At 43.3% G+C, this 15471-nt stretch overlaps 1 protein-coding gene across 3 annotated transcripts in view; it reads right to left on the reverse strand.

The window, feature by feature from the left end:
* Positions 1-15471, reverse strand: part of VEZT (vezatin, adherens junctions transmembrane protein) — a 70157-nt gene that overhangs the window by 18260 nt on the left and 36426 nt on the right. For all 3 annotated transcript variants that reach the window (XM_063447093.1, XM_063447092.1, XM_063447094.1), the window contains exon 4: positions 3366-3541. In XM_063447093.1, coding sequence (XP_063303163.1) covers positions 3366-3541 — 176 coding nt within the window. The remainder of the gene's footprint in view (positions 1-3365; positions 3542-15471) is intronic.

The raw sequence follows: 15471 nt of genomic DNA on the forward strand, positions 1-15471 counted from the left end.
CCAGAGATCTTCACAACAATATCCAGTTTCTTTCTCCAGCATCCATCCCCCATGGACTTACTCACCTGATCAGGACTGATTTGCCCAACAGAGTGGTGAGATCTAACCAATTCAGCTATTTTTTTTATTATAAGTAATTTTTTCTCTCTTTTTGATTTTACTGTATACAGTTTTTTTTCCATTCAGATTTGTTTTCATCATTATCTACATGGATTACTGATATACATTTACACAAACGGACTAGAGATGGTGGATCCACTGGAGTTATTTTCTGTTTTGTATATATTACCTATAAGTACCGACTTCTTTAATACTTGGTGACCATTATACATTATGTACTATAGGTTTAGAATTGGTGATTTGTGGACTTTATTCGTTTTTTGTTTTCCCCCTTCCATAATATTAGAAATATCGGTTCTTCTCAAACTTCTAATACATTAATTACTTTTTTGCATTATTTTGAGTGTGATATTCTATTTATTATTGATTATATTTTTGGAGGTTGGACTATAAGGTGACCTCAATACCTGCACCTACTTCTCTGCTGCGTGCCATCATCATCATATATATTTTTTGCACCATATCAACCTACGCTACCTGTCACATGTTGTTACAAGGAGGTCCCTTGAATCCATGCCCATAATGTCTTAGAAATGCAAAGATGTGCAAAAATCACTCCAGCTGTAAGCTGACCCCTTCACAGAGTTCTGATAGGAGGAAATTAATCCTACCTTATCTCTGCCCACTCAAGTATGCTGTGTGTATTGGCCCACAAATATCCCACCTATATTAACATGCATGTTCACAGCTTACTGTGAAAGAGCCTGAACTAATGTTTGTGATTGTGTCTGATCTCTTGACTCACAAAAAGGAATAAAGCCACCATATACTACCAGTTTAGGCACCCGTTTTAGTCAACTTATCTGAAGAATGGAAGTGCGAAACTGCATGCCCACTAAAGCCCTGCTGATCACAAGTTATGTACCATATGTAAGGTTCTCCTTCTGAACATTCTCTTTTGCCTAAGTATGGTCTTATAATATGCTTGTTGAAGTTCACAATCCAGAAGGATTCTATGCGTTCCAACTTGAAACGCACGTCACTACTGATGACGTCATTGACTCATACGCAACGCCGTCATACCCGGAAGTGGCTATTCACTGTGCAACACATGCCGGTCCAGCTGCCGACCATCGTTCCAATAATGCACTGATATACAAGAAGGAACATCCACATTGATCACTGAAGAAGTCCCAACGGACGAAACACGTAGGACTTTTGTATACTTTTACTTTGTTTTATTTTTGGATTTGAAATGTACTATCTGCCACCCTGCATGTTTATTTCCGGAGCTTCCTGCTAGCCATTGAAATCTGGTTACCACGCTGGTTGTGGAGATATGCTTGATTTGATCTATCTTGTAAGTGCAATAAATTTGTACATTTTTTTTCCCCACTATCCTGAGCCATTAACCCCTTAAGGACCAAACTTCTGGAATAAAAGGGAATCATGACATGTCACGTGTCCTTAAGGGGTTCTGAAGACTCTTCTGAAGATTATCCACCTATTTCCTGACCCTATTAATGGGAGAAATGCCTGATTATACATCTATCTAGTGAGTTCTCTACCACCCTCACCCGGATATTTATATTGAACATACTACACCATATATATATATTTTTGTTTATTTTACAGAATATTTTATACTGTTTTACAGGTTATATAATATCTGTATTATTCACCTATTTGGTGCTTGTTTATTTATACATTTTGTATTTATTTATCTCATTTAGTACCTTTTGGGTTTTTTTCTTTTGGTTTTTACTTAACTCGGAGGGTCTGTAAGGGAACACTTTTTCCTTAAAGGGCCTATTTGTGTTTTGGGAGCATATAGTTAATTATTTGTTTGTGATCACAAGTTATGCTTAAAGGGACACTCCAGGCACCCAGACCACTTCTGCCCATTGGAGTGGTCTGGGTGCCAACTCCCACTACCCTTAACCCTGCAACTGTAATTATTGCAGTTTTTTTTATAAACTGCAATAATTACATTGCAGGGTTAACTCCACCTCTAGTGGCTGTATAGCACAGGAAAGGACCTCCAGCGTCGCTCAAATCCCCATAGAAAAGCATTGAAATTCGTTTTCAATGCTTTCCTATGGGGAGACCTAATGCGCATGCGCGGCATTGCCACGCATGTGCATTAGGTCTCCTCGGCCGGTGGGCGGGATCAGTCTCGCCCACCGGCCGACGCAATGGAGAGGAGGAGCGTCGCGGAGGAGGAGACAGCGGCGAGGGACATCGCCGCTGCCTCAGGTAAGTGACTGAAGGGTTTTTCACCCCTTCAGTAACCGGGGGTTGGTGGGTGGGAGGGAGAGGGACCCTCCAGTGCCAGGAAAACGGATCGTTTTCCTGGCACTGGAGATTCCCTTTAACTCCCTTTGGAAATTATGGCAAAGTCAAAATTGGATAAACCAATTTCTGGTTTGGTGAGAGCTCAGTGGAGAAAGTGCAACAAATGCAGGAAGGTGAGAGTCTTTGTATTTTCAGATTTTATTGATCAAGTTATTCGAAATGTATTCTATAGCTATATAATGCAGTAGAATCTAAGATCAACTCAAAGTTGAAGTATCCCTTTAATGTAACTGAGAGGGTGGCAGATTCAAAGTTGAGAATTAAAGCTCCGATGTCTGATTAAGTCTGAGATGAGGTCACAGTTTCTGGAGATTAACAGAACTGGAGTCAGACGTGCATATTCATTTCTAAAGTGCTTTACAACTCAATGCATCAGGATGGAAAGAACACTGGACAGAAAGGACAGATAAGTAAAACAGTCACTAGAAACTCTCACAGAGGTTACCATCACATTAATCATGGCATGGAAGGTTTGTTGGGTTTCAGTGAGCTTTACAATGTTTTGTGACCACCCCATACACACATACTGATAAAATGAATCCTGGCTGTGACAGAAGCTGTGACACTGATTACTGGATTATTGTTCTTGTGAGATAGCTAAGTGGGGAGTAAAGCAGGTTGGCAGAACACAGTAATGGAACCCAGAAACTATTTGCATCTGTAGAAAGGAGTGATAATCGGCTATTTCCCTGCAAGAGGAACATGCAGCATTTTGTTAATCAGGAAAGGGAATGTGTTTGTGTGTTAATATCCTGCTCAGCTATAGGTTTATTCATTGAAATGAGAACGGAGAAGAATTGCAAGTGTAGGCCAAAAGTATCCAACTCTTGTTTAGGCTTGAAGTTTGCAAATCCAAAGACAATTTACCCACATTCCAAGGGGTTTATTCACCAATCCAGAAAGGGTTTTATTTCAGGACCTGTATTAAAAGAAGCTTTGCTGCACCGTACCAAATACTAGGCATTGCAATGGAGCGCAGGGTAGGAAGGTATCCATTTTGTTGATTCTGGGTCTGGCCAGCAGACAGGATCCCCGGGTCAAGCAGCTCAATCAGCTCCACATCCTCCTGTATCAGGACTTCCTGCTGCAGGATTGTGCGAAGGCTATCCAGTCGGAATCCGACATCCTACAAGGGTGGAGAAAAGAAACAGATGGCTCTTAACCCCTTAGGTAAAAAGTTTTACTGGCGAAAAGCACTGTTACGTTATCTTGCCATTTCTCACCTCACTCCCCAAAAGTATGCATCATTGGCTTGTGGGAGACGCATGAAAAACTATTGATGTATTCATGAAAGATGTGTTTATAACTTGCCAAAACAAAATGAAAAAAACAAAAACAAAAAAAACAGCACTTATACATTTAATTTCTAGATAATCAAAGCTGGATAGCAAGGCAATTTTTGGATGTGGTTTTAGGTATCACGTGATGCTGTATTCAATATAGGTGCCATGTGGGTAATGTATGTGTTACAGTCTCCAGGTAGATACTGTATGGTATGGCTTCATTATGGGTTAGTGAAACCTAAGTGTCATGTAGCAAGTAATTCATTGCTCCCAGAACCAGGCGAAATATAATGTTCCATACTGTAATGTATGAGGTCATGTGCTGATATTTATTACATTGGCATAGATGCATCAATAGCACATGGGCTGTAAAACAGTATGATGAACTATATATTTGCTTGGTGGTGTGTGCTTTTATTAGTGGCTGTGATGCTATAATTTTATTACATGACAGGAGGCTTCCTATTTTGCATAACTTTCTTTACTTATGCCTCCAGCAGCACAAGTCAATCAATCAAAAACTTTTAACCAATCCTAGGCCAACATAGCCTGCATATAAGTCTTTGGTGGGCGTGTCTATTCCTCTTTCTTTGCTGCTTCCAGAAGGCACAGGTCAGAGTACTACTTCAGAAATTATTTATTCCATATTGACTTTTATATTGTTAGACATTATTTAGTTTCTTCTATTATTTAATACTGTCAGTAATTTAGTTTTATTTATCTATTTTTCTGTACTGTTCCCTCTTGCCCTACCTCTTCTCACCCTGTCTCCCTTTCTCCCTGTCTTTTTTCCGCGGTGTTTTTAACGCGACCGCGTTCGTTTTCGTGTTAGGGAGGACACATAGGGACATTTCGGGAGGTGGGTGTGGGGTTGGAGGGACAATACCGTTTTCAGGGCGACCTTTGTAACCTGACGGCGGACCGCGATCTTATCGCGGACCGCATTAGCGTTTTGGCGCGAACGGCGGCCATCTTGGATCTCGCTCTCGCGAGACCCACGACGGCCATTAGTTTTTCCAACGGTCGTTATTCAAACGACCCATCCTCATAGTTTTTGGTACTCGCTTTTTTCCCTCTGCCCATACTGTGTATATATACCCTTGTCAAGTACATTCGATTTCTTCCTGCTGCATATATATTTTCTTAAAGACACAGTTCATACACTCACTATTAAAGGCACAGTACTGTCAGGCTCATCCCCTGCTGTACACCTTAAAGGCACAGTACAGTCAGGCTCATCCCCTACTGTACTTATCAAAGTCACAATACTAGCAGGCTCATCCCCTGCTACACACAAGAGTCACTATACTAGCAGACTCATCCTCTGCTGTAATATAAGTGCCAGTGCCAGCAGGCTCATACCCTGCTATAAAATCAGGTGATACAGTGCCAGCAGGTTCTCCCCTGCTAAATATATAAGTGTTATACGTATGCAAGTGACTCACTGCTAGCAGGCTCATCCCCTGCTATAATTTTAGTGTCTTAGTATACACAGTCTTACCCCTGCTTTAAAAGCTAAGTGACTCAATACTAGCAGGCTCATCCCCTGCTATACCATTATATATGTGACTCTATACATGATACCGCAATAGTAGTGAAAGCTGTATCTTACGGCATTTCACATATTTCGGAACCTAACACTCTTCTGTCTTCCACAGACAGACCCAACATACAACACAAGATGAGTGACTCACCACAGTTACCACCATCAGATTGGCAGACAATTATTAACTCGGCGGTAGCCGCCTCTGTGGAGAAAGCTATTGGCAGACTGCTCATGCAGAACCCAAAACCTGATACAGCTACTGATCAATCCACGGAAGTAATGGAAGATTTCCTCCCCGGAGACCTCCACGCCATAAAACGGCAACGGAAAGGCACCGTATTGGACACCCAGAGACAAAGAGGCAAAACTCCAGTGAAAAAGAGCCGCCAGGCAGCGGGGAGAGGACCTTCCCCTCCATACTCTCCGTCCTCAGAGGATGACGATCGCAGTCCCCCTCCATCGCTTGACATCATGGACGAATGGAAAGCGGAGGCTTCACGCTCGGAAGACGAAGACTGGCTAGAAGTTCAAGGAGATGACAAGGAATACGATCAAGACACGTTCCTTGATCAAGAAGAGGGCACCTTTATAGACCCCCAGGGGACGGCCATGTTTGACCCCCGCACGATCCGTCACCCAAGATCGACAGAATGGGGGTTACCAGATCACCTGGCTCAGTTCATCCATTTCTGGCTGAGAAAGCCAATGGACAAAGAAGTCAGGGCAAGGCTTCGGGCAGAATGCCCAAGACCAACTCTACCAGACAAAATTGCAGTGACCCCAGAATTTGATTCTACTGTATCCCTGTTCATGTCCCGTGCGGGCCGAGACCCGCGGAAAGGAATAGAAAAAGGTATTAGGGAATCCCAAGACAAGCTCCTTGACATCCTGGGTCCTCTAGCAAAGATGCTATACCTGGCTGACCTAGCCCTTTCCCAAGGCACTACACTGGACGCCCACACTATACGCGAATGGGCACAACGGGCCATTTGAATGCTGGGCAACACCAATGCAGCAATGTGCGCAGAACGCCGCAGAACTGCATTATTGAAAATGGACCCGAAACTGATGGAGCTGGGTAAGAAAGAGATGGGACCGTTAGCGAACGGTCAGCTATTTGGTGACTCATTCATAACTGAACTCAAAAAACATGTGAGCATCTTCACCACTCTGAATAAGGCTCAGACCTCCATCAAGCAAGTATTTCGTAACACCACACCACGCAGGGGAGTTTTTGCCAGGGCTGGTCGCCAAAGGGGCCGAGCCACCAGCCGATTCTGGCCTACAGGCCCCAGACACCAATCATCTCAAGCATTCTTCCCAACCTCGAGATCCAACTTCCAGCGAGGATCCTTCCGTTCAAGAGGCACCCGCACCCGCGGACGCGGACGCTTCAATGCAGGTGAGCATTCCCGACATACCTTTTCTATATTCGCACATGACTGCAGGCAGACTGTCTCTTTTTTCACAGGAATGGGAAAAGATATCCTCGGACAGCTGGATCCTCAATACAGTAGCCGGTTACGAGATCGAATTCTCAGACACCCCGGTACAGGACCGACGCCCACCACCAATAAGAGCGTCGGCAATACACACCGAAATCATAGATACGGAGATCCAAACCCTGTTCGACAAGGGGGCGGTGGAACCCGCCCCAGACGATACGGGTTTCTTCAGCAACATCTTCGTAGTCCAAAAGAAAACAGGAGACTACAGACCGGTCATCCACCTACGGCAACTGAACGTTTTTGTCACCTACAGACATTTCAAAATGGAAGGAATCCACCTTCTAAGAGACCTATTGTCACAACACGACTGGTTCACCCGACTAGACCTAAAGGACGCCTACCTATCGGTATCAATAGCTCGCGTCAGCCGTCCATTCCTCCGCTTCACATGGAAACATCTCTCCTACCAATTCACCTGTCTCCCATTCGGCCTCAGCTCAGCACCATGGTGCTTTACGAAACTCATGAAGCCGGTAATGGCTTACCTAAGAGAGAAGGGCATCCGCTGCCTAATATACCTGGACGATATCTTGATATTCTGCGAATCAGCACCCAGGCTTCAATCTCAAACGAGATCCATAGTGCTCTTGCTAGAATCTTTGGGTTTCATCATAAACAGAGAAAAATCCTCACTCCATCCAGCCAAGGTGGTTCAATTCCTGGGATTCGAAATAGATTCGAGAACATGTACCCTCCGGTTACCCACTTCAAAGATTGCAACAATACGGAAGGAGATACGCAGGGTACTTCGACGAGACTCAATACCGCTTCGCCTCCTGGCAAGAATAATAGGCCTTTTGTCATCTTCCATACAAGCGATCTTCCCAGGACCGCTACACTACCGGGCCATGCAACGGGCGAAGGCCCATCACCTGAGGCAAGGACAGACATACGACCACTGGATCCCAGTGTCAACAGAAATTCGGACGGAACTCCGATGGTGGCTCCTCCACATGGAGGCCTGGAACGGCAGAGCCATATTCGGACCGAACCCGGACTTCGTCCTGGAGTCGGACGCCAGCCTATGGGGCTGGGGAGCCCACTGTGCACAGGCGTCCACCGGAGGACCATGGTCAGAGGAAGAGAAACTCCTACACATCAACTGCCTGGAGTTGATAGCGGGCTCTTTCGCGATCCGGAGTCTGGCCAAGAACATGTCCAACTGCTGCATTCTCTTGCGCATGGACAATTTTTCGGCAGTCCGGTACATAAACCACCTGGGTGGAGCCAGATCACGGGCCTTGACAGAAGCGACGAGGGACATCTATAGATTCTGCCTACCCCGCAACATCACGATCAAGGCAGAATACCTACCGGGAGTCAACAACCTCACGGCGGACTGGTTCTCTCGACATTGGAGAGACAGCAGCGATTGGCGCCTGGACACCACTACCTTTCACAGGATAAGACAAGTAAGAGGTCCGCTACACATAGACCTCTTCGCATCACGGACGAACACTCAGCTACCGAGGTATTACAGTTGGCTTCCGGACCCTCAAAGCGAAGCAGTCGACGCATTCCTCCAACAATGGCCACAAACGGGAGCTTACGCGTTCCCACCGTTTTCAATGTTGGCGAGAGTCCTCCACCACCTACGCAGAGCGAGGACTTCTCTAATCTTGATCACACCATTGTGGAAGAGCCAAGCATGGTTCCCGGACCTTCTAGCTCTGTCTCAAGACCATCCGCTACTCCTACCAGTGTTCCCATTCCTCCTAGTGAACCCGGACGGGGAACCTCATCCGTTGATTACGCAAGACCGATTGGAACTGGTGGCCTGGAATCTTTCCGGGGATGCTGGAATGTCTCAGGCCTATCGCAGACGACTAGAAACCTACTATGGGACTCCTGGGCACCTGGCACTAGGCGCAGCTACCTATCCGCATGGAACACATGGAATCGCTGGTGCATGGAAAGGGACCTCGATCCCTTTACAGCACCTATTCCCTGCATTCTAAATTTCCTGTCAAACCTTTTCTCAGAAGGACGAGCATACCGCTCAATCAATATCACCAGATCCGCCATTTCGACGGCCCACACCCCAATAGACGGTACACCAGTGGGTCAAAACACCCTAATATGCCGTCTACTTCGGGGCATCAGACTAGCCAGACCTCCGGCCCCGAAATATAACACTCTTTGGGATGTAGATGTAGTTATCCGATTCCTGAGGAACTGGCCGGACAACGAGACCCTGTCTCTGAGACAACTATCAGCCAAATTGACTCTCCTATGTTTAGTTTCTTTTCGCAGAGTCGCGGACGTTAGGGCTTTTGACATAAACGGTTTCACGGTAACACCAGAAGGGGTTACCTTCACGGTGTCTCGCAGGACTAAGACGGACTCCACATCCGTATCTTACCCCTTTTTTCCGACGGTTCCGCGGCTATGCGTCGTGAACACCCTACTTCGGTACGTAGAGGTTACCGAATCGCTCAGTTTTTACCGATCGGGTCAACTACTGGTATCTTACACTAAACCTTACAAACCCGTAACTACCACTACGTTGGCCAGATGGGTTCGATGGCTCTTATCCCTGGCAGGGGTAGAACCAAATTTCGGGGCCCACTCGGTACGCGGGGCGGCGGCTTCGCGTGCATATTCAGCGGGAGCATCACTTACGGACATCTTGCGCTCGGCAGACTGGACTAGAGAGAACACCTTCAGAGTTTTCTACTTTCGACAGACATCTCACGCATCTTTTTCGTTGTTACCACAGCGTTAAAAATGCAAAATAGGAAGCCTCCTGTCATGTAATAAAATTTGTAGATTATGTTAACGTAGTGTACGTATAATCTTAATTTTAATAATGACAGGAGGCGAGTATTTTCCCCCCCGTAGACATTGGTATTTTCCCACCCAAATACTCGCCGTTCAGCATTTAACAGACAGTTATGACGACCTTACAGACTGTGTATGTGCAGATTTCATACAGTATGATGATATCAGTTTCAGTATAGATATAACTGTAGCTAACAACTCAATAGACTTGTCAATGTAATACCTAGACTTTAGATATATTAATTAACTAAGTCGGATATATAGGTTTGCATGCGGACAATAGTCCATTTCCACACCTTTCACCTATTTCCGTTTTTTTCCAGCATGAGATAATTCGGGAACCGGGCGACAACACCTCTCAAGCTTCATTCCAAGCTACGTTTGTTTAAAGTTACAGAGTTCCAGTTTAAAGGACACTCCACAATCTGACGTTACAGGATTTCACACATCAAAGAAAGAGGAATAGACACGCCCACCAAAGACTTATATGCAGGCTATGTTGGCCTAGGATTGGTTAAAAGTTTTTGATTGATTGACTTGTGCTGCTGGAGGCATAAGTAAAGAAAGTTATGCAAAATACTCGCCTCCTGTCATTATTAAAATTAAGATTATACGTGCACTACGTTAACATAATCTACAAATTATGCACCAATGACCAGATAGAACACCTGACAAGGAAGGAGCGAGAAATAATTGGGTGCAGCGGCATATGTCAGAGTCTATTCCTCTCCATTCCAAAAAATAAGGCAAATTGGGGCGAGCATAAGACTGATCACGTGGGGCTGTATTTAAAGGTTTGAATGGACGAACTTGATATATTGGGCAGAAGGTTTGAGACACCAATGTGATCCGATTGTAGCTTTAAATAATGTTAAATAAGAATTGCTCCATGTCTTATTTAGAAAGAGAACTTGTAACCAGTGAGAAAAAAAAAATGTATTTAAATTATTTTATTTAAAAACATTTATTTTAACAAAGAAACACACACAATATATATACACACTCACACAAATATAGCCCATTTATATTATAGACATAAAAATAACTTTAGCTTAATGAAGCAGTTTTCTCATTTCTCAGTCTCATTTCTCAATTCTCTGCCATTTAGGAGTTAAATCACTTTGTTTCTGTTTATGCAACCATAGCCACACCTCCTCTGGCTGTGGCTTGCACAGCTTGCATGAAAAAAAAAAATGGTTTCATGTTTCAATCAGATGTACACTCACTTTAGAAGTTTCAATCTCCTGCTCTGTAAATTGAAATTTAAATCACACACAGGACACTCATGCCGTGTCTAGAAGGCTACAGAGCAGACAATAAGACATTTTAAATTAAACATAATGGGCAATAAAGGAAGTGTAAACATTAGATCTTAATTAAACAGAACTTGCAAGAAAGAAAGCCTAAACAGGGCTCTCTTTACAGGAAGTGTTTATGGAAGGCTGTGCAAGTCACATGCAGGGAGGTGTGACTAGGGTTCATAAACAAAGGGATTTAACTCCTAAATGGCAGAGGATTGAGCAGCGAGGCTGCAGGGGCATATTCTATACACCAAAACTGCTTCATTAAGCTAAAGTTGTTCAGGTGACTATAGTGTCCCTTTAATAGCTTGCTAGACCCTGCAAGAGCCTCCTGTATGTGATTAAAGTTCAATTTAGAGATTGAGATACAATTATTTAAGGTAAATTACATCTGTTTGAAAGTGAAACCAGTTTTTTTTTCATGCAGGCTCTGTCAATCATAGCCAGGAGAGGTGTGGCTAGGGCTGCAGAAACAAAGTGATTTAACTCCTAAATGACAGTGAAATTGCAGGGGAATGATCTATACACTAAAACTGCTTTATTTAGATAAAGTAATTTAGGTGATTATAGTGTTTAAAAATAAAATAAAAAATTTAGTGGTTCTGGTGTCTATAGCATGTCCCTGCAGATTTTTCAATGTAAACACTGCCTTTTCAGAACATTTGCATTGTTTACATTGCTTCCTAGGGACACCTCTAGTGAGTCACTCAGACTGTCACTAGAGGTGCTTCCTGGGTCAGTGCTGCAGTGTGCAGCACCCACATTCAGCGATTCCATGCTCTCTATGGAGGCGCTGATTGTTCCCCATAGAAATGCATTGATTCAATGCATCTCTATGAGAAGATGCTGACTGGTGCAGCATTTTGCAGCCAATCCTTTGTCAAAACATTGGATTGGCTGAGATCATCAAGCTTGATAATCTCAGCCATAGAGACAGGGCCAGTCGAGGAGAGACCAGCACAGCGTGGGGGAGTAAAAACACCATTCCCTTGCGAACTGAAGGGGTCTGGTCACCAAAACATACACACCATGACACAGACACACACACACCCTGACAGAAAGAAACACACTGACAGACATACACTCATACATTATTGCTTGATTTAATACCAGGGGTCCAGTGGGCGGCATGCTGGGGGGTCGTGGAGGCGTGCAGCATGCTGGGGGGTCGTAGAGGCAGACTGTTAGCTGCGCGTATTGTTGGTGGCGAGGGAGCTGTGATGTGTCTGCTCCGCTCCCCCACGCGCCACTTAGTGAGGTTGGGGTCAGAATAGGACGTCATATTCCAGCCCCGGTCTCATTAGGTGGCGCACAGGGAACCCATGCAGGGACATCCCCGCAACCTCACCGCCCTCCTATTAGCTGCTCATGTATCCCAGGTAAGGGGCTCGTGTATCCCAGGCGCCAAGGGAAAATTTCTAGGCGCCATTGTGACTTGGCGCCTGGGATTTGTCGAGCCCTGCACTATAGTGTTAAGAACGCAAATATGTATTCCAAACATTACAGTGCCCTAGTCACCGTTTAGGTGACCGGTCCAGCACGGTCAGGGTTAAAAAGGATATTTTACTTCCCTTTTCTCCCTCACAGCAATGGTCTCCATCATGAAACTCAATGTTGACGATCTCAGTCAATCCAATTCTTTCCCATGGGAAGGCATTGGGAAGCTAGTGTGCATGCACTGAAAAAACACTGCGCCAATCAGATGGTCTCTCAGAGTTAGCAGTTTTACTCTGCTATTTTACAGAAGCCCCTCTAGTGGCTGTCACATTGCACTAGTGTCAGGTTATCCCTGAACAGAAAAAAAAGATTGCTGTTCCTGCAGAACGGCAATATTTCCTGCTGCCACCTTAAAACAGAGGGCACATGGCACCCAGACCACTTAATTGAGATGAAGTGGTCTGGGTGCCTATAGTGTTCCAGTAACAAGAGTTACTCCAAGCATCATGACCATATCAGTCCTTTAAAGCGGTCATGGTGCGTGGAGTCTTTACGTGCAGCTTTTCAATATGGAATTCTGCACATACAGAGTTATTTAAATTGCTGTCAAGTGTAATACCACCTCCAGCATTGTCACTAGTACATCAGTAGCCAGCCCTGAACAAAAGACACGGGCTGGCTAATGTCAGATGCATATTCTTTGCACAGAGGGACATTCATTGGCCAAAAGCACTCAGCTGACGGAATCCCCACCTGCCTTCTGCAGAAGCCAAATGTGTGTCACCGAGCATCAAAGAAGTCTTGGCACCCGGGTGGCCAGCCAGGTAAGAGGGCAAACTATTGCAGTTAATTTTTTTTAATTTTAATTTTTTTTGTTTAGTTTAGCCATTTCAGTTAACAAACATTGATATTTAACCAAACACAAACATATATATGCTGTAGGATATTTTAGCAAAAAATAAACTTTTAAAAATTGTTCTCCAAATATGAGTGATTGAATTGCTAAACTAGATATTGTGCAGCTTGCGATGATTCCAAAAGAAAAGTCCTGCGCTCACTCCCAGGCGGCAGGAACGACCACAGTACACATCAGCTCCAATACATATAGTAAAAACCAAAGAAAAAAAAGTTACCTGCGCTCTCCTTAATCCCTATGTATATTTAAACAAATGGAGGTCATTTAGTTCCTCCAATGGCCACTGGAGGGAATGCCCGCCTGCCAATGTCAAGGCACTCCCCCCCCCCCCCCCCCCCCCCCACCTAGACGGGTCCTACTCTGACCCTTAACCTTGCTTCCTTGAGCTTCTGGCAAAAATATCTCTAATGAGACAGAGGGGTATTTTTTATATACACCCCTATATACTTATTAACCCTTAATAGGGAACACATGGGATGGGCAGCAGCATTGTAACCTAGCTGTGTGATACAAAAAGTGAATACAAATACAAAAAGAAAAGTCCTACGTTCACTCCCATCACTCCTGGGCGGCAGCAACGACCACAGTTCACATCAGCTCCAATACATATAGTAAAAACCAAAGGAAAAAAAAAAAAATTACCTGCACGCTCTCCTTAATCCCTATGTATATTTAAACAAATGGAGGTCATTAGAGATACCTTTGCCAGAAGCTCAATGAAGCAGGGTGAAGGGTCAGAGAGTAGAACCCTTCTAGGGGGCGTCTGCCTTGACGTTGGCAGGCGGGCATTCCCTCCAATGGCCATTGGAGTAACTTATTTGACCATTTGTCTAAATATACATAGGGATTAAAGAGAGAGCACAGGTCACTTTTCCCTTTGGTTTTTACTGTATATCTAATGGTTTATAACAAAATCAGTTCTGCTATAACAGTTAAACTAATCTGTAAAGTTATGCTAAATAAGAAATCTTCATATGGTTGCAAATATTACATTTTTAACAAACAACAAAAATTAGTCTTTATATTTAAAATCAATGCTTTAAATCAAGCCTTACTGACCAGTGATTTAAATCAAATCCACCCTGCCCAGGACCCATATGTAAATGAATTTAAGTTGCATTAGCAAACAAAGGGAAAATAGAGAATTGCTGACACTTAATAATATTGTGTTAAATGCCAACATCTAGTAAAATCAGCATTAAAAGTGCACTTCAACAAAAAAACAAAACAAAAAAACCCAAAGTGTCTATTTTAAGAAAAAAAAAAACACATTTAATAACATACTGGACATATTGCCTGAAACACGTTTCACAAAACTTGCAAATAAAAAGAAGAAGCATAAACCCCCGTCCCCAGCAAAAATTTAAAACACACGCACACACTTAAAAAGACAGATAGAGACACACACAAAAAAATAAAAAAGACTGACAAAGCAGTGGTACTACAATGTATTTGTATGTTTTTTTTCGCTCTAATGTGGACATACCAATTTTGAAAGCAAATTCTACACGCACAATATGTATATTCAATATACGATGCAGAAAAGTGAGTATTTAATAGTTAAATACAAATATGCAATGTACTGCACTGCTGGGAAACATTCCTAACCACACATGGGAATGTTTACCGGAAGTGAGGACGATGCTTGTTCAGGGAACTGGCATACAGCACTAAAGACTCATACTGTAACCCCTTCCAATCCATATTTACTAAGCAGTGAACTATGAGGACATTAAATTGGGTGTACAAATTTAGGACCAAAATATTTGAAGAAAAAGAAAAACAACAATATTCTATTTCGTGAAAAAAAAATGTTCACTTCACAGTTTAGAAAAAAAAAAACCTATAAGTCACTTTAAGATAGTATGTTCCATAAAACAACACCCCTTCTGTAGGGTTATGTACAAAAATAAATACATTCAAATAATCAGGAGAAACAATTATAAATGCATCTAATCACTTTAGTAAAGCAAATTGATGTGGTGCTAGATTATGTAACCCCAGCACCCAATATGTCCATCTTCTCTTTTTAAATAAAAAAAGTCTAACATTGAAGCAGCATATTTAATGCAGGACAATGTCACCTCACGCCAAATGTAAACCAAAACATCAAGCCCTAACAAATACATAGTAAGACAACATACAAAAAACATATTGTTTAACCCGAATACCAAACTCTAAAAATTGGCCGTAAATCCAAAATCTCTCCCCCTACCTTATAATCAAACTCTGATCCCTAAATCTAATCCTAAAGCTTGAAGGAATAGTATAGCCTTTGGAATAA

Source organism: Pelobates fuscus, chromosome 3 (assembly GCF_036172605.1).
Source record: "Pelobates fuscus isolate aPelFus1 chromosome 3, aPelFus1.pri, whole genome shotgun sequence".
NCBI lineage: Eukaryota > Metazoa > Chordata > Amphibia > Anura > Pelobatidae > Pelobates > Pelobates fuscus.